This window comes from Helianthus annuus, chromosome 5 (genome assembly GCF_002127325.2).
Source record: "Helianthus annuus cultivar XRQ/B chromosome 5, HanXRQr2.0-SUNRISE, whole genome shotgun sequence".
NCBI lineage: Eukaryota > Viridiplantae > Streptophyta > Magnoliopsida > Asterales > Asteraceae > Helianthus > Helianthus annuus.
In genome coordinates this window covers 59,453,695-59,481,238 of record NC_035437.2, presented here as the reverse complement: position 1 = coordinate 59,481,238, position 27,544 = coordinate 59,453,695, and the positions used below count along the sequence as shown (strand labels likewise).

The following is a 27,544-nucleotide window of genomic DNA, read 5'->3' as shown; positions in this document are numbered from 1 at the left end:
GGGAAAAAGGATCACATAGTCGAATGACCATCCGATCGGATGGTCATCTGATCGAACGGTCATCCGAACGAACGACCTGTTCCCCGTAGCCTTCAATACTTAAAACTATTTTGAATCAGAACTCTGAACCTTGAAACTTACACTCGAACAGTCATTCGACCTAACGGTCACCCGATCAGAGGACCATCCTATCGAACGACTTGGATTTATACTACAACAAAAACTTCAAAAGTTTGAAACTATTTACAAAACACATCTACTGATCAAATGACCATTCGATCGAATGGTCATCCGTCCGGATGACCATCTGATCGGATGGGGGTCCATCTAATCCAAGGTCATCCGACCGGATGACCATCCGTCCGGATGGCCATCTGATCAGGAAACCTGTCTGACGCTTACCACTTTTCGATATCCTGTTCGACGCTTATCTGTTATACTATAATCAGGCTAACGCTCCCTTTAATCCAATGGTGGTGTCGATACTTAGCACCCACTATGAGTATACTCGATCCCTTTTTGTTTTAAACACTTTTTGGATGCAACATGTATTCTATAAACCTGATACCTAAAACTTGTTTGGAAACATACTTTATCCTCTGTGAACGTAAAACTTGATACTTTTTAGATTCTTGATACTTTATGCTATGTGAACGTTTAATCCTTGTGTGTAGTTCCTCCTTAACAATAGTAGTGCTATATGAGTAATGCACTTCCCCATTATTCTCGGGGGTATTGTTAGGAGGAGACATTTATCTTCCCATTATTCTCGGGGAAGAGCTTTTAAACGCATTGGGATTCTTGGGCTATCACTTGGACTGCGTAAACTAGCATGGCTGAAACTTTTATATGTTTACATGACGGATATGAGTCTTTTAAACTATTATGATACTATATACTCAAACTTGTATACTCGCCAGTACATTATTGTATTGACATTATGTCACACCCCCAAAATCCACACGCGGAGTACCACCGCTTGGAGGCGTGACATGACCAGGATCAAGCCATCAATCATATCGAACATAGCGTATAATAGTTAAAGTAATTCATAAAACCTAATTCAATACGATTGACGTTCAATTCAAACTTGTTCAAGTAGCGGAAGCATGTAAGTAAAACCCAACATAAATAATAATGTACGAAATGTCATAAGTGTTTAGTAAGCATTCACGATCCATTGCCCACAACGACCTGCTCCTCTTTGTGCAAGCTCCATAAGTACCTAAGATCCTGCAAGGCATGCAGCAGAGAATCAACAACTAGTTGAGCGAGTTCACAGTGTACAGTTCAGTAATTGTAATAGTATGAGTAGCATTATGTTCGTTCGTTAAGTCATGTTTCGTATTAGTTTCCATCGCGGCCCTCTCGGCATGTTTGCGAAGATTAGGGGAAATATTCCCAAATATTCTAGACTAAGTATGTTTGTATCGCGGCCACCCTGGCATGTGTGCGAAGATCGGTTCAATTGGTATACTAGTCTAGCCGTATCTTATCATTTACCATCCTCACCCTGAGGACCATAAAAATCTATCATCTGAGTATGTACGAATAAATCATCTAATCCCATTCCCACCCTGGGAACCCCATGCCTTGGCTGTGTGAACTCACCTTGGTTTGCTCGGTATGCTAACTTAAGTGCTCACAAATAATCAGTCACGACCTATAGTACGCACGCATATATAATCAGTTTCGTTCGTAATGACTCGCATGCAAATTTAACATCACATATTGCTTAGCAGTTATCATCGTGTAACACGTAACAGTTAATCAAATCAATTTCATGTAACTCATGTTTCATATACAAGTCCTTCACAGTTTATTCTATCATGATTATTCTCTTTCATACTTGACAGAATTAACAAGCTTAACAAGGTTAATAGTTTAACAAGATTCATATACACAGCAGAAATAACAAACAAGAATCTAACTTAGTTAATAAAGTTAACTGAGTTAATGAACTTAACTCAGTAAATAGACTAATCATGATTACATACTTAACAGAGTTAGTAAATAACGGGGTTATCAGGTAATATACTTAGACTTGACATACTAGTTACGATTTATTGGCCGAAAACCTTATGTGCCGGAATCACATTGGGCCGAATCTCTATAGCCGAAATCACCTAAGCTGGCGAAATCACCTTTGGGCCGGAACTCTTGGGCCGAAATCCCCCATGTGACGAAAACACTGAGTGTTTTCGTTGGTCCTTGAGTTTTCGCTGATCTCAATCATTATCAACAACAGTCACGGGAAAACTCTAATCCTCACTAACAGTTTTCGATGACTACAACAACAATGATCAATCAGAACTAATGCAGTCGTTTAAATGGTCAATTATCCGTACAATACAAATCATCATTCAAACCATGTCTAATTCAGATTCCTTCATTATGTTTTGTCATGTGATCCACTAATTTAAAACAATAGATTTGACAACATGTTACCCCATGACTTATCCATTTAACATAATAATCATGATCCTAACATGTTACCATGTGATGACCATAGCACTATATCCTCTTAATCAGCAAACATTTAATTCTACTATCATACCAACAACATAACCAGATCATCAACACTAGCAAGATTATAACAGATCCCTTACATACAAGTTCGTTCAATTCATAAGATCACAAACATTATGTACTAACAGTTAGTTCATGCAGTCAATGATTTGTCAAGTGCTTTAAATCAAACAATAGTAAATGGTCGATCACTAACTCAATCAGATATCGGGTGTAACTATAACAACCAAATAGCATATATCAAGAACAAACAATAAACCAAGAATTGAATAAGGATGATCGACTAACCAGGAACTCATCGGTTGTGAAGGGGAACTAAGGCTTCCTTATAAGGGGCTGGATACCTTCACCATCATGACGCGTTTTGAAAACCGTGAGGGGCAGACGCCAGGGGCGTGCTGGCCGCCAAAGCGGACAATATCATGGTGCGGTTACGCTGGGCTGTTACAGATGGTATCAGAGCCAGGGCCGGACCGATGGTGCCAGGTCCCGCGAGGACGCTGGACCCCTTAAGGGGGGTGGACTGTGATATCCCACATCGGTTGTGAAGGGGAACTAAGGCTTCCTTATAAGGGGCTGGATACCTTCACCATCATGACGCGTTTTAAAAACCGTGAGGGGCAGACGCCGGGGGCGTGCTGGCCGCCAAAGCGGACAATATCATGGTGCGGTTACGCTGGGCTGTTACACATTATTTTAATACATGTTGCAGGCTGATAGGATGTTGGATCCAAGAAACAAGCTAGGATGACGCTTAGAAACTCGCCTAGTTAATTTGAGAAATTGAACAATGTTTAATGTTATGTACTTGATACTTTTGATGCGTGGTTGATGTTTTAGACAATTTAATATGAATCTTGATTAATCTATATTGGCACATTTAGTGTTGTGGAAACTTCTGAACAATCTGAATCGCTTAGTGCCGCACCCCGATGTTTCCGCCATCGGTTGGGGTGTGACAATACAACCATCAGTTAGATGGCTTGTATCTTTGTGAAAGTCACAGTAGAGATTAGGTTCTTGACCCTTCTTGTTTGCCATTGGTTTCGGCGCTTTAAAATCATGATTCTCCGTCATGAACACTTCCTTAGATGTCTTGATGAGCGGAGTCCAATGTTTATCTCTATTCTCATTCTTGACAACTTTGCGATAACCAATCCGATCAATTGTATCTCGTGCATCCTCCTTGAAGCGAGGTCTATCTTCATAACCGATGGACTGGCTTGCTTTCCAGCCAGGGTTCTTGTTTTTGTTGCGTCTGCCAGAATCGCGCGGGTTTGTTCCTTGAATAACGATCCTCAGAATAAGTATTCTTGCCACCTGCCAACGATTCTTCTTTTTGCACAACAATCTTTGCCGCTGCCATCAACTTATCCCATTCTTTAGGCATGTCGTCTTTACCTGTGATAGTCCTGATCAAACTTTCACAACAGATGGCCTTTTTGAAGTGGGCGCGCATTAAATCTTCACTCACGCCTCCAATTTCCAAACATTCCTTGTTGAACCGAGTGATAAAATCTTCTAACCCTTCATTCTCTCTGCGCCAGATGTCCATAACCTCTGAAGTGTCGCGCTGATAACGCCTGTATTAGATGAAGTGTGATACGAACTGTTCTTGGAAGTCGATCCAAGATTTGATTTTTCCGGAAGGGAGGCTGTCGAACCATCCGCGAGCAGCTCATGTGAGAGTTTGGACAAAAAGATGGCACCACATTGGCATTATCCATTGACCCAAAACACCAACACTTGTGAAGAGTCGAACGTGATCATCAGGGTCAGTAAGGCCGTTAAAATTTCCCACAATTTGTGGAAGTTTAGCTTTCTACAGCGGAGTTAGGGCAATGCTTCGGATAAACTTTGAATGCTCAGCTGCTGTCGCTGGTCTTTAAACGAGACTGAAATCGTGCTCTGCTGCTTCATTATACACGGCGCGCGACCTTGGCTTGTATGACTCATGATTTCTCTGCAAGCGGCTGAAAACTAAGGAACCTTCTTCCTCTTGCCAAGTGGGATCATCCTCATCCGTGTTGTCCCATTCATTGTTGATATTGCATGGCCCGAGCCGGCTGTGCAACGGACTCCTGTGTTGCGCATTGGACGGATGATCATAGTAAGTAGTAACTGCCTGTCTCCTTATGGGTATCGCGCGTGTCATGCACGCTTTGTCTTCTTTGAGGAGGAGGTCTCTCAAACTGTCTTTGCACGTTCTGCTGAGGAGTTGCTTGGTGCGCCCCCTGTCTTGGTGCAAGAGTTGCCACCAGAGATGGTTCCGCTTACAATATTGCCTGTTGCGCGCTTAACGATTGGTAAACAGCGTTCAAAGTAGCTTGCTGCTTGGCATACCAGGAGGCTAGGGTTTCAACCTCTGGTAAACCTAGCAACGAGGAAATGTTCGAATGTGTTGGAGTTGACGGACCAGCAGTGTGACTCGTTGGGGTAACCGTTTGAGTGATGCGAACGATACTTGTGCGGGCTCCCCCAACGTTTTTTGCTTCGCCCTCAGTTAACTCGTCAACGAGAAGGTTTTGGACGTGCGAGGTGTCCTCCCCTGTCCCCATTTGAGAGCGTGTACCGAAACCGAAATATGGTATTCCCTGATCAACCATGGATCGAGAGAACAGAAAAGCTCAGAAAAAGAAGATGAAAGTGAGTGTAAAAATAGGTGGGTGCCAATGAAGAAACACAGAACTAATTTTAGGAATCAGTTTGGTTTATATTTCGACCATAAAGGTTAATCTTCTTAATCCTTCCTGAGCTGACGCCTGGATCTCCCTACAAAACACTAAACACACTGTTAAGCTCGTTAAGAGGAGGGGAATAAGGGGGTTCTCCTCTGAACCACCCTTCGGCGTGAGAATAAGTATATGTTTTGAGGGAATAAGTGTGTGATTAAAAGTGAGAGAGCAGAGAACTGAATAAATTTAACCTATACATGAAGGTCCCTATTTATAGCCGGAGTAGTGTAGAAGGAGATGGGCTGATGGGCCTTGGGCCTGGAGTCGACAACAAGGAATATCCTTCTTGTCCCTTTTGTCATGACTGTTAGTGTTTCTAAAAGGTTAATGGAGCTGGCACACCCTGAGTGGATCCACGTGTCCGGGTTGTTGTCCTTGTTGTCTCCCTGACATCCGCAGGTGAGTGGAGATCATGGGGCAGGTGTCGCTGCCATCTAATTGGTGCCACGTAGGTGTCCTTGTGTACCTTCTTGTCTCGTGCACGATTGTTGATCGTGGAGATACAGCCTGCTGAACGCTGATTGGCCCATTTCTCTACCACTCGTACCTTTCGTGTTATCCAGGATGAACCTGCGCTCCTATCCTCGCGCGGCCTCTGGAGCACATCCATATAGCCAGCGCAAGGTCAAGGGAGTGAGGGTTTTCATCCAGATTGCTAAGTGTAAAATCTGAGCTTTAACCTTACTTGGACCTCGCGCGCGACCTAGGTTTCACCTATTTAGTCGGCGCGGGCTCTGTAGGTTTGTCAGATTGATGTAGTAGGAGTATGGTCTAGCGCGCGACCTGATTGGTCTGCGCGGCTTTTTGGGACCATATCCCTTCAGTGATGTACTTAAAAATAAAAGTAAATAAATAAAAGTGATTAAAACAATACCATAGTAAAATTGTTCGAAGCAATCTCGTGTTGTTTTCTCCCCCATCTTCCAGTACTCGTCGTTGATGTCGTACGTGTTTCCGTAGGCTAATATACGTAAAGCGGAAGTGACCTTTTGAATTGAGGTGAAGCCTAAATATCCCTGCACGTCCATTCTTTGCTTAAAGAAATCATACTTAGCTTCCAAATCATTATTAATGCGCAAAAATAACCTTTGGCTCATCCGAAACCGCCATTTAAAAACATTGGGTCCGTGAACCGGTGTGGGATCAAAATAGTCTTTCATCAAACGCTCGTTCGCGGCTTCATGATCTCGCAAGATATAGGTGCGCCTCAAAATGGGGCGTGGAGGAGGAGAAAGCCGAACGTGTTCCATTGCTTGTATCACAAGAGTACATGCACTCGTAACCGCTTCTTCCTCCTCCGCGATTTCTTCGGGTGATAAAAAATCTTCGGTAAATATCGGTGAACGAATCTTCCGATGGGGAACTCATTTTTTTAGAATAAGGTGGGAGTAATTTCTATACTTTTATAAAAAATATAGAGAAGAATAGAATAAGATGTGATGAATTGTAAAAAAACTAGAAGATGTGGGATGTATTTATTGAATTTTTTTTTAATTTTTGACCATTCAACGGTCTGATTTTGTAAACAAACCAAACATCACGCCGCTATGAGCATGGCGCCACCCACCCATTTGACCCCCATAACGCCACTCGTCGTGATGTTCGGGGCACTATGAGGCGCTATCGATAAAAAAAAAAAGCCAAACATCACGCCCCACTGTAGAGGTTCTAATACTTGGAAGGCTAATAATGTAATTCTCCAAAGTGAAATATGAAAAATTTTACTAATAATTACGAAGTTCACATTTTAATTTCTACAAACTCAATTCTTTCACATGATACAGATGCAAGATCCAGAAAAAAAAAAATCCTATAAAAATATACCAATAAACAAGGGTGCATTTCACACACCACAAAAGAAGAGTGGTCAAACTTAGAGACAATCATAAACACAAGGGACTACTTCGTTAAACGTAAGTCAAACGTTAGCAACAAGAATAAGCAACCCGATGAACATCACGATCTCTCAGAATTCCAGAGTAAAGAGCCATCCTATTTGCAGGAAGACCCTTATACTTTCTCAGATGTTTACATTCACCTCCTTCGTCTTTAAACAGTGTAATTTTCTTACTTTTAAATCTTCTTCTAAACTCATCATCATTTCCACTTGGTTCCATCACATCTTCAGCAAACCTTACTTTCTTCTTCATCTTCTTCTTCTTCTTCTCTTTTTTCTTCCCATCTGATCAAATAAAAAAAATCAAGTCTGACTTTGAAAAGTCAACGGTTGACTTTAAGTTTGAACCAACAAAAGCTGAGAAAATTGAGGAACCTGAATTGATGCAGTGTCTTGGGAGTTGGACGACGGCGAACTGGGCGGCGCCGGCGGTGGTGGTTGTGGGTGGTTTCTGGAGGCAGAAGGCGATGAAAATGGCGGTTCCGGCAGCCATGGCGGTGGCAAGAACCACCCCATTTGAAGCCAAGATTGATGACATTACAATCTTTATGGGTGGTTCTTGCAGATCAGTGAAATGGGTATGAGAGAGAATGAAGAAGTTTTAGAGAGAGAGATTGGAGATGAAGTCATGGGAAGAATTGAAGTCAATGGTGTTTTGTGTGTGTGAATATTATTATAATGGTGGGAATGAATGGATTCAAGAATGGAGTTTTATTAAACGAACCAAACGAACATGAACAAGGTTTTGTTTGTGTTCGTTCGTTAAGAATATCATGTGTTTACGAACGGTTAATGAACATTTACTGAACAAGATTTTTTGTTCGGATTCGTTCGTTAAGGAAATGAACGTGTTCATGAACGGTTCACGAACACAAACGAACACAGATAAAATCGACGAAGTTCAATTGTATTTTTCGATGTGAATAATAACAAAGAAAGGTGGAGGTAGGGTATCGTATTTTATTTGTTTGGGTAATGAGATAAATAAGAATTAAGGAATGTAAAAGGTTTAGATAAAATAAATAAATGCTAAAAAATATTTAATGAACAACATCAATAAATAAACATGAATCAACAAACAAACATGAACCAATGTTCACTAACACGTTATTGAACGTTCATGAACGCAATTGAACGAACGAGACTGTTGTTCGTGTTCGTTCATTTAACTAATCGGACGAAATTTCTTGTTCATGTTCGTTCATGAACTAAACGAACGAACATAAGCGAACTTTCCGCCAAACGGTTCACGAACTGTTCGCTGAACCTTCGGTTCGTTTACAGCCCTAATGGGTTGGTTTTGGGGTCAGGGGATGAAGCTTGAAAGCTTAAAAGCAAATGGGATGGTTGGTTTTTAATTTTTTGCAATTAAAAATGTTTTCATTTTATTTTAAATATTATATATGGTAGGTGAAACAAAATTAATATATTTTCTTTTGTAGTGATGTATTTTTCTTAAGTACATTATATAGTAACACATTGTACTTTGGGCCATGATAATTTTAACTTTTAGATGTTGCATTGTATCTTATTTTGATTGTCATGATGTGTTTGTTTTTATGAGTTTAGGTATATGATTCATACCTTAGAAACATACCTATGAAAGGTGTGGTGATTATGTGTCCCACTTTGTCTATCTTATTCAACCACATTTTTTTTATTAATATTTATACTCAACTATTCTCAAAGAACACTTTTAAAATAGGTATATTGTATAGACATTCTTATTCTACTCTACCATCAAATCTGCATTCGTGTGTGGTCCAGCCTTAAGCCCAAAAGGAGGAAGGGACCATCAAGATTTGTAAATCCGTGTCACGAATGTAGCTTGAAGGTTAAAGACGAACATTCAAGACTTCGAGTGATGGAGTCCATCTTCGAGCCATCAAGTTCGGTAAATCCATTGGACACTTCGACTGTTGACCATCAAGAGCGAAACGTATTTCGTAATTTCGACCATGTTGACATGCAACCATGTCTTAATTTCGTAACCTATTCTTTTTCTTCATATTTTCACTCCATTTGTAATTCCGCATCATACTAAAAAATAGGAATTAATTATGAAATTCTATTCATGAAAAAAATTAGGGACTTGAGATGTTGTGACTTATGTTTTGAGAGTTTTTCAAAATAAAATTGATTTTTTTACATTTAACCCTAAAACTTTTTATCTTTGCTTTTAACCCGAAACTATTTGATTTGATTTTTTTTTTTTACTTTTAACTACAAAACTTTTCATCTTTTTAATTTAATCTCACAACTTTTTATTTTCAACTTTGGTTATACCTTTCATTTTTCGAAAAATTTTTGTTTTACGCCCCACTCTAAATTTTGTGAGTTAACACGGCGTAACATGCGTTTGTGGTTAAACGTTTCTATGTCGTCTATTTTTTCCCGTTTGACAGATTCATCGTAACGCGCGGTTCCTAGATCGTCTTAGTTATTCTTTTATATGTTTTACTTTTCAGTTTAATTTCTTCGCATTGACACGCCGTAACTTCAGTGTTGGTGGTCGCTGGCAGGGGTGTGGCATTAGTGTTCACCTCCGTCGCAATACGGGATGCTTAATACTAGTTAATTATGAAATTCTTTTCAAGTGATATTGAAAATCCAAATGCAATTGTTTAATCTAGTAAAGGAATTGAAAACTTAATCTAAACTCTTCTAAACTAACCTAACAATCTAGAGAGAGGAAAATAATTATTTTGAAAAATAAAAAATACCACTATTATCATCCCTAGTTAATTATGAAATTCTTTTCAAGTGATATTGAAAATCCAATCTTTAATATCAAATGCAATTGCTTAATCTACTAAAGGAATTGAAAACTTAATCTAAACTACTTCTAAACTAACCTAATAATCTAGAGAGAGGAAGATAATTATTTTGAAAAAAGAAAAAGAAAACACCACTATTTTTTTTTGAATGGCAACGAATCCTCTAAATGGGCTACTGGCGAAATTCATCACATCGGGATACACTCGCCTTTCGAACCGGGGAAAACCCTTACCTAGGGCCGAAGCCCGTGAACACTCGCCCGAAGGCACGACAGTGCGGTGAGGTAAAACCCGCTCAGTTCAAGGATCGAACTAGCGATCGCCGCCTACTCGCCTAGTCTCCCATCATCATCAGGTGCCGCAGAAACTAAATGCTAGGGGCATGAATTGAACTTGGGTTACTTGGAACACAAGGTCTCTCCCTTACCACTCCACCACTAGCTCATTGGCAGAAAAACACCACTATTAACATCCCGGTCTCGTGATAAAAATGTGTATGTCTATCTCTTAATGAACTATGTGATACACACCACTATTAACATCCCTGGCATTTCCTCCAAAGGAAACAAGTTAACATCCCTGGTATTTCCTTCAAAGAAATAAATAGCTATAGATATTAGTTGGGCTGTTTATGAATCGAGCTGAGCTAGGGCAAGCTTGGGCTCGGCTCGATTATAAACCGAGCAGACTCGGCTCTGCTCGGATTTGAAACCGAGCTGAAAATCTAAGTTCGGGCTCGGTTTAGTTTTAAACCAAGCTGGCTCGGCCCGGCTTGGTTTGGCTCGATTTTAAAAATAAAAATTAATACATAGCTCTTAAAATTCAGTATTCTAAAATATTATTCAATACTTCATAAGAACATATTCAAAATAAGTTCAACCTAATACATTACAAGCCAAAATCACGTTCAACAACGCAGAATAAGTTTTATATTTCAAGTAAATACAATATTTGCTCATTAGCACGACAATCAACCTTTAAATATGTCATAGATATCAAACTAAAAGCCTAGATACATGTAAATAATAATCATTTTTTTTTGTAATATATTATATGTATATAAAAATAAAACATATTGTAAGTAAAATAATTCGAGCTAAGCCGAGCCGAGCTACCAAGCGAGCCAAACCGAGCCAATTTGGCTCGTCGCGAGCCGAGCCGAGCTAGGCTCACTTTCTAACTGAGCCGAGCCGGCTCGGCTCACTTTCAAATCGAGCCATATCGAGCGAGCTTTTTCCAAGCTAAATCTGAGCAAGTTTCGAGCGAGCTCTGAGTCGCAAACTTTTTGCACAACCTAGATATTTGTGAGGAAAATAATTATTTTGAAAATTAAAAAAATACTTGACGAAAGCATTCTAGTCTTGACCAGATTGCTTGAATCTTTTGTAAGGTAACTAATCTTTTGATTAATTGTTATTTTAGTCCCTAGGTTTGTTCAAATTTATCATTTTAGTTCAAATAGCTTTTTTTTTTATCTTCTGGGTCCCTGACTTTTCCTTTTTATTGTTATTTTGATCAATTTGCCTAACTCTGTCCAAAAACCCAATTTTTAACCAGGGATATTTTTAGGATTTTCAATTTAAATCTTTCAAATTATCATTTTAATCCATTTTTTTATACTGAAAAACTAAAAGAAAAATATCTAAAATGAAAACTTTTCTCTTTGTTTCGTGTCCATATATTCCGAAAGCTTTACTCAAAACAAGATAACAAACTACTAGTAACAAAAACAATGACATCTTCGGCGGTATTCACCACCGCACCGCCGATCAACTCACCATCCTCCACCATAAACAACTGAGCCATTGCTCCAATATCATCCAATTACTCTCCAAAACTTCAAAAAAACACGAACAAGCGATCGAATTATCTGTTACAACGAATCAAATCATCGCCGTCGGATTCCGTTTTAACAATCGCTGGTCTGAATGCTGCCGGAGAAGAAGAAGACGAAGACCTGTTGAAGATCCGAGTAGGGTTAGGGTTACAGTGCCGTTGAAGGTTTATTATGTGCCGAAAGTATCAGAAGTTGAATTGAACGGGAAGGAAGGTAAAGTTAAGGAAAACGTCGCCGTTTGGAGAGGAAAAAATATTTCGGCTAATTTGTCGGATAAGATTGAGTTCTTTGAGAAGCTTGAAGGGCGCGATGATGTTCCGGTGAAATTTGTGGCGAATTTGAAAGAAGATGAGTTTGATTATATCGACTGATTGGTGATTTGTTGTTGTGATTATAGTTGGTGCCAAATTTGGAGATCATATACTTCATAACTACCATTGATATGGAGTGTTATGTTTATGGATGTATGTATATAATAAGGTTAAAGAAAAGATGGAGGCGAAAAGGAGAGGATCAGGTGAAGAAGAAAACGATGATGTTGAGGATGAGTCGGTTGATAGAATTGTGAAGAATGTGGCAGGGGTGGCTGGTGTTTATGGTGGTGGGTCCCACTAATTAGATATTAGAGTCTTTTTTTCATTCAAGTTGTGAGTGCATAATGTCACACCCTGCTTTGCGGAAGCGTGGTTAATTTGGTGTGACTTCTTAATACCATAGCTTAATCATAACAAGCTATATGAATTAAAAATATGCAAGATCATCCATTAAAAATAAAATAGTAAAACATTGTCTTAACGGGTTAACACCCAACAACCATAACTTTGTCTAAACATTACAAATGCAAACTTAAAGTAATCATGGTTCAGGGACTGTGACTTGTCCAGGAAAGAGTCACAAGTCTCGAACCCTGGATGACCTCGGGCCTAATGCAGCGGAAAACAAGCCATACCGCGCCAGATCGTTAGTTTCCTGAAATACATGTAAGTTGAAAAATCAACAATAATGTTGAGCGAGTTCATGCGAAAGTGAGTAAATAAACCTTTATCTTTATCAAAAACCTGGTATGTAGCAAATAAGGAAAAAGAGATCACCAATGGTTTGCAAGGCCATTGATATGTGTGAAGTGCAAGTAGGGATGACTCAAACCTAGCGGATTTATGCGTCGGGCACTAAGTCACCCCGAGGTCCGTTATGCTGGACCTGGGGCTGGGCTCGCTGCACCCAGATAGATCTACCGCTCCTGTCCCTCGGTCCTACTACGAGGATTAATGGCCTCAAGTTGTGCCTACCCACTCACATGATCTAAGTAGTAAACCTCCTTACGCTAACCATACCATGTATCAAGTATTCATAATCATAGTAACATGTATTTCACCCCCGCAGTTTATAAAACTGAAAACAGTTAAGAGAAAAGGGGGACATGAACTCACAGTGAGTGCGTCACAATACCAAGTAATCTAAATATCCAACTGCTGCGCAACGACCTACATGTGCTAATTCTATTAGACGGATGGCCGTGCCTTAGCTTTATAGTTTAATTTTCGGGAAACAGTTAGACAACCGTTCCTTGTATATATTTGGTAGAAAATCTCCTTCCCAAGGATGGGGGAATTAATACATGCGTGTTTATAATGTTAAGTCTCACTTAATATATTTTATTTCTCATTCCAAAATATAATTATTTTTCTCAAAAATAATATATTTTCTCTTCGCATAATACTTTCCAAAATAATACGTTGACAAAATACGCATTTATGAATATTTCTGTATAAAGCGTAAGTTACGTTTTGGCGATTTAGTGGTAATAGTAATTACCGTTGTAACTTATATGTTTGTCGTGTAGGCGTTGGTATTATTTTGGGTTCGACAAAGTTAGTAAATATTATTTTTACTCTAAAAATAATATTTATACATTTTCACAAAATAATCATAAACAGTGTTGTGAAAAATATATTTACCGAATATATATTTATCACGTTTAGTTTTTGTGAAAATCCCACCTCCGAATATTTGTGATAAGGTCATGGCGAAATATATTTTGTAAACATTTCAAAAATAACTCTAACACTTGTAAATAATTCTAAGTGTTAGATTTTAGAAAAATTTCGCCAGAGTTTCCCCTGTAACTGGAGGTGGCCACGCTTTCAAGCGTATCATTTTCTTTTACAAAATCACTTCAACATTTCTTTAAATCAACCAATCAATTTCCAACACATTAAACAAGTTTCAACACTTCAAACTTGTAGACTAGTATGTAAAATCGCATTATTACATGAACTTGTAATTTTTCCGAAAATCGTAATGTAGATCACTTTATATTTAGTGGATCTATGTATAAAATAAATTAGTCTTGTAAAAACCCCGTTTTTGGAACAAATCACTCTTTACAACTTCCCGACAATTTTTATAAAAATTGTTATTTTGTCGGATCTTTCGTTTCACAAGTGTTTATACACTTGTAGTTTATAAAAATCATCTTTGTTAGCATGTTATCCAACTTATATAAAACATGATTTTCTCGACACCCGGTTCTACGAATATACCACTTGTACATACGTAGATCGGCTCGTTTTAAATACTATTTTTCATGTCAAAACACTTTTACACAAGTTCATGTTTCCCGTGTGGTGGAGTTTCACCTTTTAACCCTTGTACCGCTAGAAACAAGCTTATGTTAAGATACATGATCTTAACAAAGTCGGGTTAAACGATGATAAGAGCCACCACATCGTAGATCGGGCCTCAATAACCAACATATTCGAATACTACGACTTTTACACGCGTTATAAGCTTTTAACCAACAATATTCGAGTTTTAGTAGACTTTTTAGATTCAAAAGATGGGTTACCGACTTTTAACCGTTAAAAATCCTTTTAACCACTTTAGATACGATCAAGAACAAGTTTTAAATGTTATACCTCTAGCTCGGGGCTAGGAAGATCTTTGGCGAAAACGGCGTCGATAAAAGCAAATGAACGTGGTCCTTCAACTTCCGCTTGCTTCAAGCTTCCTCGTACGTGATCCCCGACACTTGTATGAGCGTGGAATGGCTAGATCAAAAACCGAAATGGATGGATGGCTTGTGGGTGCTCTCGGCCGAGAAGAGAGGAGCAAGAGGGAGAGAGAGTTGGTGGTGATTGGTAAGTGTGAAGAATTCTAGTGTGGTGGGGGGTTTTTATAGAGAAATCATGCTCCTTCGTCCAACGGTTATACGTCGTCTAGATATCCACGAAATCTACTTAAATAATCAAAAGGTGTACCCTTAGTTACAAAGGGACCAAACCGGCCCAAGGGGGGGGGGGGTCACCCGGTTGGATCTCGATCGTTCAGTTAGAGTTTAGTTAAGTTAAGTTGTTTAAGTTTAGAGATTAACCCCGTTAGTTGTTTAACGCGTTATAATGCGGGTGTTAGGGTAATCAGGGACCCTATCTGGCTCAGAAAAATACCAACAATATTTCTGGCAATATTTTTATGTTCCGGGTATTGTCCGGTTGTTCGGTCGGATAGTAATCCGTTAAAGTGCTTAAGTAATCCTTTAAGCGTTGTAAATAATATTTTTAGCGACACAATTTATTCTGCAAAGTGTCAGGAATAATTCCTCATGTTTTGGCACTTTATTAATTAGCTAGAAGCTAGTGTGTTGATAAAAGTGTTGTGTTTTGTGCTTAGTGTACGTTTTAGGCACATCCAATCTCTGTATCTTATTCCTAGAGACGCAGTTATACAACCCTTGTATTCCTACACACACTATGGGTGTAGTAAAATATTTCTGGCTCATACAGGCCTTTAGAGGCAGTGTTTGCCTGATGCTGGCTATATCAGCATGTTCAATAGGTTATCCGTTCAAATGCTACTGTGCTTTTGTGCATCATGTTTGTCACTAAAGTTCAGTAAATAAGTAATGTAGTGACGGAAAAATCAAAGTATGATGCAGATATGTACAGTATCAACAATCAAGTAGCAGTTTATCAGAAATCTCAGTTAAGCACAATAATTAGGCAACAGTTAATAGTTAATTAAGTCGTACGGATACCTGGTTTTGTGAGGGTTGTCACACATAATGTCTATCATTTTCGTCAATCACGTATCGTAGCTTAAACAAATGAGACTAGACTGGTGCTGAACAGAAGAAAGCATAAAGTGTATATGTAATAGAGTTTGAGTAGCTTCGTACGAAGGGGCGCTTCGTACGAAGGGAGCTAATGTAGCTTCATACGAAGCCAACAACACTATATATATGTGTGTAGGTCTTGGTCATTTGTAACTTTTGAGCAAATTTGAGGCGAAGCTCTACTCGTCTAATTTCGTGGTTTTGTACTATCAAAGTATTAATAGAAATCAGTGTTAATGACTTCTCTGTGTCTGATCCACACACGTGATTGGATTCCGCACAACTTACGTGTTCGTACGCATTCAACAGTCAAGGAATCGATCCAGGATTCGAATCCACACGAGTCACATATCTCGGTGTTAGTGCAGTTGTCTGTCGACTACATCTTCGTTCGAGTTTTAGTTTTAGAGAAAGTCAAGTCGATACGAGTTTCGCTACGAGATTGACTACGGCAATATCCAAGGGGGAGATTGTTGATGCATTTAATGTCTATCGCCTTCGTCAAACCGAGCCGTAGTGAAAAGCCGGAAGGAATCAAGCGCATAATGTCTTATTTAGTTAGAAATGGCAAGGTGGCAAACTTGTAATTAATGATAACTATCATTAAAGTGCCTTGACCATATAAATAGAGGTTATGTCATTCTTTTAGTTAGGGTTTTGAGTTAGATTTTTGGGAGAATTAGTAGGAGACTTGGAGGAGAAGACTTTCTAGAGAGAGAAAGTAGAGAGAGAAAGTATCGTATTTGTGATTCTTGTACCGTACACGTCAATTCTATCAATGGAATCACATTAGTAGTACGTTATCGTGTGTTCGGTCACGTACGTTCACGGATTCCGCACGTGAAACGTCCGTTACGCAATCGAACGCTCACAAAACCGGTCCTACAATTGGTATCAGAGCATTTAATGTCTATCGCCTTCGTCAAACCGAGTCGTAGTGAACAGCCGGAAGGAATCAAGCGCATAATGTCTTATTTAGTTAGAAATGGCAAGGTGGCAAACTTGTAATTAATGATAACTATCATTAAAGTGCCTTGACCATATAAATAGAGGTTATGTCATTCTTTTAGTTAGGGTTTTGAGTTAGATTTTTGGGAGAATTAGTAGGAGACTTGGAGGAGAAGACTTTCTAGAGAGAGAAAGTAGAGAGAGAAAGTATCGTATTTGTGATTCTTGTACCGTACACGTCAATTCTATCAATGGAATCACATTAGTAGTACGTTATCGTGTGTTCGGTCACGTACGTTCACGGATTCCGCACGTGAAACGTCCGTTACGCAATCGAACGGTCACAAAACCGGTCCTACAATTGGTATCAGAGCTAGGAGCTCGATTGCAAGATCAAACACATCGTTTTCGTACCAGATTTGAGCCGATTCAGATCCGATTTCATCTATTTCTTCATCTTCTACCTACTTTTCATGTTTTCATCGTTTTTCATCAAATTGAACAGGTAAATACGGACCGTTTCGTCTGATTTTTGGATATGTTGTGCGCATAGACCCGATCTAAAACCCTACCAAGTTTCAGCTCGAAACTCCAAGTCGTTTTGGAGATATCGCGGTTTTTCGGTCCGATTCGCGTCAAACAGATAGGACCGCTCGTAATGAATTGTGTTGGTTCGCTCATGTGAAACAGGTTGGATCGCTCATAATTACAACTGTTGAACCGCTTTTAAGTCAATTTTATGAACCGCTCATTGTGTCAGTTTCTGGTCCGCTTATAAGGTTTGAGTTTCAGTTCGTTCTTTTGTCATCGTTGTCAGCAGGTATTGCAGGTCCATTGAATGTTGTTGAATTTCATTAATTGAAATGCATGTGATCATTAAAAGTTGTCGGCCTACTATTGATAAGCGGATTGGGCCGCAGTAAACATTCAGCGAATCACAAAAGAATAAGAGGAAAAGAAACGACCATATTATACAACTGAGATTTGTCTGAATGTTTTGATGTTATTGGTTTAAGTGAAGGCCCAATCAACAAATTGTATGCGTGATTATTGTCGGCCCACTTAATAAATCATTAATAGTTTGGCTCAATCACTGTTTGCCGCCCATTAAAGACCCAATCAGCCTCTTTGTTACAACCGCCCAAAACCCAATCATTAAATCACTTTCTAGCACCGCCCATTTGTTAATCGGCCCAGTTATAATCTTTGTTCACTGCCAAGGCACCGCTCCATTTGTAGCACCGCCCATTACCTTTTGTTCGGCCCAATCATATTTTTTAACAATTAAAAAAAAAGGGTCGGCCGTTCTCTATCAATTTGCATGTGAATTTCGAATAAATCAGAGAAATATTGTGATCATTAATCAAAGTTGCATTTGATTTGATAAATTGTTTCATTGGCCACTTTTTGTTGAAACATTTTATCAATTTGTCTTGTATTATCGGGTCACAATTTTAGTTCAAGGGATTTTGTTGTTCAAGTTTAAAGTGCAACAAATAGAGCCGCAATTCGAACAAGTTGCCATACGATTCTAATCAGTGTTGTTTGAATTGTTTCAGGTAATCTGTCAAGCGTCAGATATTCGCACGATCCGATCTTTGATAGTTATTTGATTGTGTGAACTTTTTGTATTGATTGAAAATCCGTTTTTGTGAATCTTTTATTACCGAATCATGGATACAAATTTCTTTAATATGAATCAAGAGACATTTGATAGAATAAATGTATTAAAGAAAGAATTTGATTCATTTTCAGGTTATCCAGGAGAAAACACTAAGGATATCATTGGGAGATATAGACTTCTTGTTCGTTCAATGTCTAAAATTGGTATAACTAAAGAACCAGCAGAATGGGTTGAAAAATTTGTCAGTGCTTTACCGAAAGAAGAATGGGAAGATTACATCTTGAACCTGAAGAGTTCTGGAGAATTTTCTCAACTGACGATTTGTCCACTCGTTGAAAGAATTGAAGAACATATGAGGATTAATGATGACAAGAAGAAAAACCAAAATGGTGATCAAAGGGCAAAGGAAGAAAAGGCTTCAAAAGTTGGAGAATCTGTGAAGAATGCATCAGTGTGTTTCAAATGTGACAACTTTAAGACTAATAATGACAAACTCGTAAAAGTTGCAAAAAGTTTGGCATTAGAGATCAAGAAGTTGAAAGACGAGAAGCAGAATGATGATAAGCAGATTCTTATATTAAAGGAAATGTGTGAGAAGATGAAAATTGAAAAATCAAAAATTGAAAAAGATTTTCAAAATCAAATGAAAATTCTTGAAGATGGGAGAAATGTGTTTAGTAAAAACAACATTGAAAAACAGAAAGTGATAAATTCCCATCTTCAGAAAATTATCAAACTTGAAAAAGAAGGTGAGTATGCTCAAGTGAAAATCAAAGAGTTGAAAAAAGAGCTTGAAAGCAAACAGAAATCATCAGAAGATGAAGATTTCTGGATCAAGTTGGAAAACAAGAATTTGAAAGCGAACGAATCAAAACTCCAAGAACAGTTAAAAATTTTGGAAATTGAAAAATCTGTTCTTGAAAATTTGAAGAATGAGAATGAAAGTGCGATCAAGTCTCATCTTGGTAGAATATCTCAGCTTGAAAAAGAAGCTGAAAATTCCAGAAGCAAGATTGATGAACTTGAGAAGAAATTGATAGGTTTTGTGACTTCATCAGATAGTTTGAAGTTTCCCTGTCCAAAACCAATCAATTCTATGCCGATAAGTGAAAATGTTACAAACTTTGACAAAGTCAAAGTTGAAGATTGTGATGAGAAAACTGATGATGAAAATGAGAAATTTTATTCAGCAGATGAGTCTGAGACAGAGTCTGATGCTGAAATTAAGAAAAAGAAAACAATTTCAAAATTAAGAGGAAAATTTCAGAAAACTGTTTTGCACTCGACTGAAAAGGGAGAATGCTCTAAGCAAAAACTTGTGAAGAAGATTGTAGAACAGAAACAAAAATTTAAAAATGAAGAAAAAAAACTCATTAGTACGATCATCCAATCAATAGAAAAAATTACAAAAAGTAGAAAATTAAAATTCAAAAATTGTTGGGTGCAGGACAGACCACAGTGCTTCAAAGCCAAATCCAGCAGATTTGAGGAAGGAATATCACCAAGCCAAACAATGCTTTGATCTAAGCGTTTGGACTAAAAATGGTGATAGGTACGATAACAGAGTGTGTTACAGCTGCGGCTATCACGGACACATTGCTGTTAACTGCCGGTATTGGAGTTATGAGACTAGGAGGTGTTTTAATTGCAACATCAAAGGTCACATTGCCAGAGATTGCCCAAGGAAATCTAGTGAAAGATTGAGGGTTAATTCTCAAAAAGCGGCAAAGATTCCAGTCAAAGTCAAGCCCCAGGAACAGAAGGTTCTGAAACCTAAAGTTCACGAACAGTCAACTCAAGAAAAGAAAGTAAAACTTTCATAGGGGCAAAAAGACAGACTAAGAAAGAAGAGAAAGAAAGCCAGAGAATATCTGGAGAAGATTTTGTCCTCGGGTTCACCCGACAGATCGAATAAAAGTTCTGATGAATCTACTCCCTCAGCTGTAAAGACAAGCAAAAAGAATTCATCAGATACAAATCTGGGGACAAAAGAGGAGAAGAAGAAGGAAAAGGTCGGCGATGAATCTGACGTGCCGAAGTCAGACAAGCCACCTTCAGGCGATGAATCTGGCTCATCAAAGTCAGACAAGCCACAGTCAGGCAATGATTCTGGTATGGTAAAACTAGAAGAGCCAGTTGTTAAGGTAAAAACTGAGAATTCAAGTTTAACAATGGATGATACAAACTTTCCACCATTGTTGAACAAGAATTCAAAATCACCCAAGGACAGTCAGGCTTGGGTGAAACTGTTTAAATGAAAAACCTGACTTGCCGGAGCTCCCAGGTTTGTAAGCGTGGAGCATGAATCGGCATTTAAAAAAAAAAAATCTGTGATTGAAGGTTTTGCAGGAATTGCCGGAGATCCCAAGATGGTATCGTGGATCATGAATCGGCATCTGTCTAAAATTCTAATCGGTAACGTCAATCAAACAAACGGTAAAAAGGTTTGTTTGTGTTTTTCTTTCAAGAGGTATTAGATGAGTTTATGTTTTGCAAGTGGTACAAAGGATTCTGGACTGCAAATGGTAAATCAAGGACATTAACTTGTACTTGGATTTTCCTACTATTGTGTAGAGAACAAGGTGATGAAACCCCGTGTTTATGAAATGTCACACAAAACTAATTTTCCGGAAAAACCATTTTGATTAAAACAAACTTAAGTGTTTTGAAATCATAATGGGAAAATAGTTTGTTGTGAGGGGGAGTTCTGATTGTTTACGCCAAGTGGATGGAGAATTGAAGTGATTCTCATCAAGTTGTCAACTTTGTATAGTTTGTTTCAAATTTTCCCAGAAAATCAAAATTGAAACATATTTTGATTTTAGGGGGAGAAAATTTTTTTAAAAAATTAGAAAATTTGAAAATGTCAAAAACATTGAAAAATTAAAAATGAGTTTTGTTGCGTAATAAGAGGAAATGATAGTAAATCAGTTGGACTATCACAGCACGCTAAAGAAATGTAATGTCAAATGTGATAAACGGTCTCACTGATGATGTGACGATAGGTTTTTGTACATTTAGTAGATTTATTCGGGATATAAATCTAAAATTTCAAACTTGTGAAATTCGTGGGGAACACTACTTGGATATATAGGTAACCCCTGAAATCTCGTTTGAAAGGTCTCGTATTCTGATATACTAGGTGTTTATACTCTATGATGTCTGGGGTATTATTCCGGGACTTCTGCTGAACGGTAGTTCTGACCTAGTCCTTGGCTAATACTTTCCGCAAAATGCTTGAAACATAGCATAAAGCCCTCAGTTGATTAGACAATAAAATTGATAATCATCTGTTGTAGCTGAAAAGATCCTCTAAAGGGGACACACTGCTAAGTCGAAGCTGATATCTCTCTGCTGAACGGAAGTTCTGACCTGAGATCCCTCAGTTCTCGCATTTAACCCCTAATTTATGTACATATATCATTGTAGTATTCTTGCCTGTAAGACTGAATATTGGGATTCTGGATACCGGAGTATATTCAAGAGGTGGGACACATGAATCGAACTAAGTTCATAAAACACTTAAATAGTATCCTGAATAGATTGAAAATTGTATGAAAATTTAAGAGGACAACTATATCGTCAATCAACGTGAATCGTTTAGAACTTAAAATGTCTAAAAGCTTAACGGTGCGTGTGATGTGTCTCAAAAACTGATATGATCCTCTTACACAAACTCACAAAAATATGTTTGTACATATTTCATTTCTGCATTTAATTTCTGTCTTTGCATTTATGTTTCTTATTTTGAAAAATCCAAAAAGGTTTTCGACAACTGATGTTGAAAAGCTGATATTCAAAATCTCAAAGGCTAAACATGATGAACAGACAGGTTGGTTAATTGATTTGAAATGTTTAAAACGATTCATTACGTTGAATCAGAAATTGGAATGTGTAAAATTTGTGATAAGTTTTAAAATGTGATAATTCTCAAATGTTTAGTTGATTCATTAAGTTGAATCACAACTTTATTGGTTTGTAATAGAGAGGTTGAGATGTGCAGGTTTCTTAATCTGTTGATACGCAAAGCCAGGCGTCGATCCCAAAAGCACGGAAGCTTGACGAAAGGGGGAGCCTGAAGAGTCTGAAGAAAGAGAGCAACGGAAGCTGAAGACAGATCCACCGGGATTCTGTTTGAGCTAGAGTAGTTGAAGACTCTCACTAAAGATTCCGTCAACATTCAAGGGGGAGTTTGTTAGTGCAGTTGTCTGTCGACTACATCTTCGTTCGAGTTTTAGTTTTAGAGAAAGTCAAGTCGCTACGAGTTTCCCTACGAGATTGACTACGGCAATATCCAAGGGGGAGATTGTTGATGCCTTTAATGTCTATCGCCTTCGTCAAACCGAGTCGTAGTGAAAAGCCGGAAGGAATCAAGCGCATAATGTCTTATTTAGTTAGAAATGGCAAGGTGGCAAACTTTTAATTAATGATAACTATCATTAAAGTGCATTGACCATATAAATAGAGGTTATGTCATTCTTTTAGTTAGGGTTTTGAGTTAGATTTTTGGGAGAATTAGTAGGAGACTTGGAGGAGAAGACTTTCTAGAGAGAGAAAGTAGAGAGAGAAAGTATCGTATTTGTGATTCTTGTACCGTACACGTCAATTCTATCAATGGAATCACATTAGTAGTACGTTATCGTGTGTTCGGTCACGTACGTTCACGGATTCCGTACGTGAAACGTCCGTTACGCAATCGAACGGTCACAAAACCGGTCCTACACTCGGACTAATTTCAAATACCTAAGCATCTCGGATTCTCTCTCGGACTTCTATTTTGGATAAAAGGTTTGCAGGTTCCTATGCATCTCGGATGGATCTCGGATGGACTTTAGATAATCAACTTGCATCTTGGATGAGTCTCGGATCATCAATATGAGTCTCAGATAATTTATGCATTTCGGATAATTAACAAGATTATCCGAAATCTGACATCCGAAATGTCAGACTGTTTCGGATGCCTGACAAGGTTCATCCGTGTGAAAACCCTCATAATTACATGTATCCGTACGATTAATTAATGTTAATTAAAGTGCTTGATGTCTATGCTGAATTACTTAACTACTTTCTGGTTACTGTGTCATACTTACATGTGCTTGTTAACATACTAGTCTTGTGCAGAAAAGTCACTAAATAGTCTTGTATGCTTTCCTGAGTGTTGGGAATTAAAAGTGTTACAAAAAGATATATATAGCACACTATATGGAATAACTTAGCACTTTAACGGAACGATATCCAACCGGACATTACCCGGAACACTAAAATATTACAAGAAACATTGTTTTTATTTTCTGAGCTAGTTATGGTCCCCGAACACTTAAACACATTACAAAATACATGGTACACACTAAACACTAAACTTTTACCACTTAACCCCTAATTAATCACCTTTTACCATTCAATTTTTCAATTTACCCCCCCCCCCTTGTGTAACTGTCCCTGTGGCCCACACACCCAAGACCTTTTCAAATCTTTTTAAATCTCTAAGTAATCTTCTTCTTGGAACTAGCAAGATATTGATTGGATTGTGGTATGTACTTGAGGGGATCATGGAACCAATGGATAATAGGATTTGTGGATTATAAGAATACTTGTATTAATCATCTTCTCCACCAACACCATTTTTCCTTCAAACTCGACCGAAACTAGTCCCACACCAACACCATTTTTCCTTCAAACTCCAAGCAATCCAAGGTTACTACAAGGTGCACAAAGGTGAATAACGGAAGGTGGAACTCACGGATCATCAAGGACCTTCTTCACGAGCTTTTATCCACTCATTTTCTCTAGTGTTTCTTCCCTAGCATAAAAGCTAGTAGTAAGCTTCTTTGATCCTCATTTACTTCATGTTCATGGTGGTTAAAAGTTATTTTATGATGAAATCTCTAGAACACTAAAAGATCATAAACAAAGTCTTGAACATAAGCTTTACATGAGATGAAATAATGCTAGAATGATGTTATATTGAGTATGTATGATGTTACTTGGTGATTACTAGTAATATGATGATTGATCATCATATGGAACTTGTTAAAGCATGATTAAAAACATGGTTTAACAAGTTAGAGGTGATTATGTGCTTGTATGAAATAATCATCTTCTAGTCTACACATGAACTTGAAAGAAAAATGATTTTTCTTGAAAAATAACAAACCAAGTGAATTAGTGATCTTGAAGATCTAAAACTTGTGAACGATTTTCAAAGAGAACCAAGTTTAAAAGGATGATTTTTAGAAGAACATGGTTTTTATTAAACCAACACTATTTTAAATAACAACATAAGTGTAGCAATACTTTTATCACAAGAAGATGTTATAAGTAAACATTTTTGTAAATTATATTTACCAGTTGTGAACATCTAAAAATCCCGAGAATGAGATTTTAACAAAAGTAAACACACTTTGGAGGGTAACTAAACCCACTAAACGCCATACCAAGTTACTACGCGTTTTTATGAAACATCAAATTCATGTTGGTTTGAAAATAGAATAGTTTGCTCTTGGTAAATTGTTGTTGATTGTTGAATGATTTATGGAAAAGAAAATAATATGCTTATTAGCATGGACACCTCCACTTACAAAGGAAACTCTGGTGAAATTTTCTAAAAATTTCAACACTTAGAAATTATTCTTCTAAACAAGTGTTTACAAATATGTTTTAACTTTGTCTTTTAAAATAAACTTCGCCATGAGTTTTGTTACAAAAAATACAAAGTATCGGAGGTTGATTTGTCACACCCCCAAAATCCACCATGCGGAGTACCACCGCTTGGAGGCGTGACGTGACCAGGATCGAGCCACCAATCATACTGAACAACGTATTTAAGTAAATCAAGCCAACCGCAATACGATTGGTGACCAAAAGCTAGTTAACCAAGTTTTTAATTTAGACAGCGGAAACATAAACAATAAGTTCAATACATAAGTTCGCAGTTCATAAGTTTAAAGTCCAAGGCGTAAGTTTAATAAGTTCATAATGATTTAAATATTAAACACTGGACATAACTGTCCGTACACCACAACGACTCCATCCACGTGCAAGCACCAAGCAATTAGCGACCTGTAAGGCATGTAACAACGAGTCAACAACAAAGTTGAGTGAGTTCACGTTTGGTTGTTTAGTTTTAAGTTGTTTCCGAAAACGTGGTTTGTCTTTCGTTGGCGTAATTGACGTGGGGGTTACCCCGTAGTTGAAAGAATATTTAACCAGTTCATTCTTTATTACCCATACCCTGTCCATGATTGGTGGGGGCTTCCCCATGTGAACTACTAGACCGTATGATATCGACTACTACGCAAGTAAGTTGTGCCCTACATCAGTGTCTATCATCACTGATGGTTTGCCATAGTCCATTAGTACATGCCCGTCCGACTGGCACGGTGTGAGGTTTGTTAAACCTAATAGCGCTATTAACTAATGACCCGCTCGCCATTGGCCTCGGCGATTAAGTCGATCTAAAATGAGGGACTTATGATAGAGTTTTGTCTATTAAGTTTTAAGGTTGTTGTCCTACCCAAGGAGGACGAACGTACGTAGTTCTCCCAAAGAGAATACGCAGGATTAATACTGGCATCCTACCAGAGGAGGATGGCCGTACATATCCTACTTAAGTAAGATATGTAGATTCCGTTTTAATACTTTAACCCATTCCCAAACCACCGGGAATCCCATGCCTTAGAAAGTGTGTGAACTCACCTCGGTTTGCTCGGTTAGATTCTCAAATATAGCTAACAGTCAGAGTCGGTCAATCACGTCGTAATATGATTGCCAGTTAGTCATTTTGTGGTTTTCAAATAGAGCACAAAGTTCCTACACGTATCTATTACATAACATGCATTACTTTAACGGTTTATGCCCATATAAACTCCCCATTCATTCCCATTCACAAATAAACATAGGACATTGCACATAACACTTTTATCGACATATAACATGTTAGATCATTCACAGATAACATATTCGACATTTAGACACGCAAATCACTACTCATGCGGTTTTAACTTAATTATCCGAAACTGGGCTGTTTTCGAGCATTTTAATAAAATAGTTATCTTATTTCAAAAATTCCCAACTTTTTATCGAAGATGCTAAACGACCCAGATATTATTGTGTAAAAATCTCGGGATCTAATTCATCACCAATATTTTATTAGAAATCATTTTCCGGACTGCACTCAGATTTATTATTTTCTGACCGCGGCCACGGAATAATTCACTAAAAATTCATTGTAAGTCGGATTGACGAAATTCCAGTGGGACAGTAACTACGACATCAGTGTCCATCTACTGTACAGATTTCATGGGCTGATTCGACACAGAACTCAAGTTATGACTGAAAACATATCACAAATTTTCTGCAGAAAAATGCAGCTCTAGCTGCTGTTACGGAATGACACTTTAAAAATAGTAAACGAAGTCCAAAAATTATGATTCTAGTGCCATTAGAACCGTATTTCATAATAACACGTTTTAGACTCAAAACATCAGTTTTTCGTTCAGTTTATGACCAGTTTACAGCCAACTGAAGTTGGCTGTAAAAGCTTGGACAAATCCTGTTTTCAGCCTTTAGCTTCCTACTTCGTGTTCGATTGATTCCGTTAACATGCTTAGTGACCACAACAACATCAAACATTAATATTAACCAGCAAAACATCAGATAATCAACCAAGAATCATAACAACACAAGATCTACATGATTTACACACATAACTTTTCTTTATCCACACTTTAACACATTATGTTCAAGACTTGTTCATGAGCTTTAAAGTTTCTTAACTTTTTATCATTCTAACATCTATTAACCACTTAAATAACATAAAGAATGAACGGATCTAAGTTCTTACCACTAGCTCAAGGCTAGGGAAGTTCGAGTGTAGAAAAGTGATGGTTAATAGCGAATGGAGAAGGTCCTTCCACTTCCGATAGCACCAAGCTTCGTTGTTCGGTTTCTAGCACCTTTGGGTGAGTGTAGAATGTTTGAAAGAAGCTTGAAGGTGGTGGTATGGTGGTGTGGTGTGGCTGCCGTAAGGTGGGGAAGGAGGAGAAAGAGCTTGTGGGTGTTGAGTGTTTGATGAAAGATGATAGAAG

The 27,544-nt window shown here is 38.1% G+C and overlaps 1 protein-coding gene across 1 annotated transcript; it reads right to left on the bottom strand.

Annotated features, from left to right (window-relative positions):
- Window positions 1-6,974: 6,974 nt before the first annotated feature.
- On the bottom strand, window positions 6,975-8,036 carry LOC110940456. Its single transcript, XM_022181991.2, has 2 exons — window positions 7,537-8,036; window positions 6,975-7,446 (listed from the first exon to the last, which is right to left on the bottom strand). The coding sequence occupies exons 1-2, from the start codon at window positions 7,697-7,699 to the stop codon at window positions 7,190-7,192; spliced, it is 420 nt and encodes a 139-aa protein (XP_022037683.1). The 5' UTR covers window positions 7,700-8,036; the 3' UTR covers window positions 6,975-7,189.
- Window positions 8,037-27,544: the final 19,508 nt, after the last annotated feature.

What these genes read in the sequence shown, in the direction of transcription:
- LOC110940456 (XM_022181991.2), bottom strand. Translation starts at nt 7,699, where the DNA reads ATGTCATCAATCTTGGCTTCAAATGGGGTGGTTCTTGCCACCGCCATG. An exon ending in AAGACACTGCATCAATTCAG is followed by an intron (nt 7,447 to 7,536) that starts GTTCCTCAATTT and finishes TTATTTGATCAG; the next exon opens with ATGGGAAGAAAAAAGAGAAG.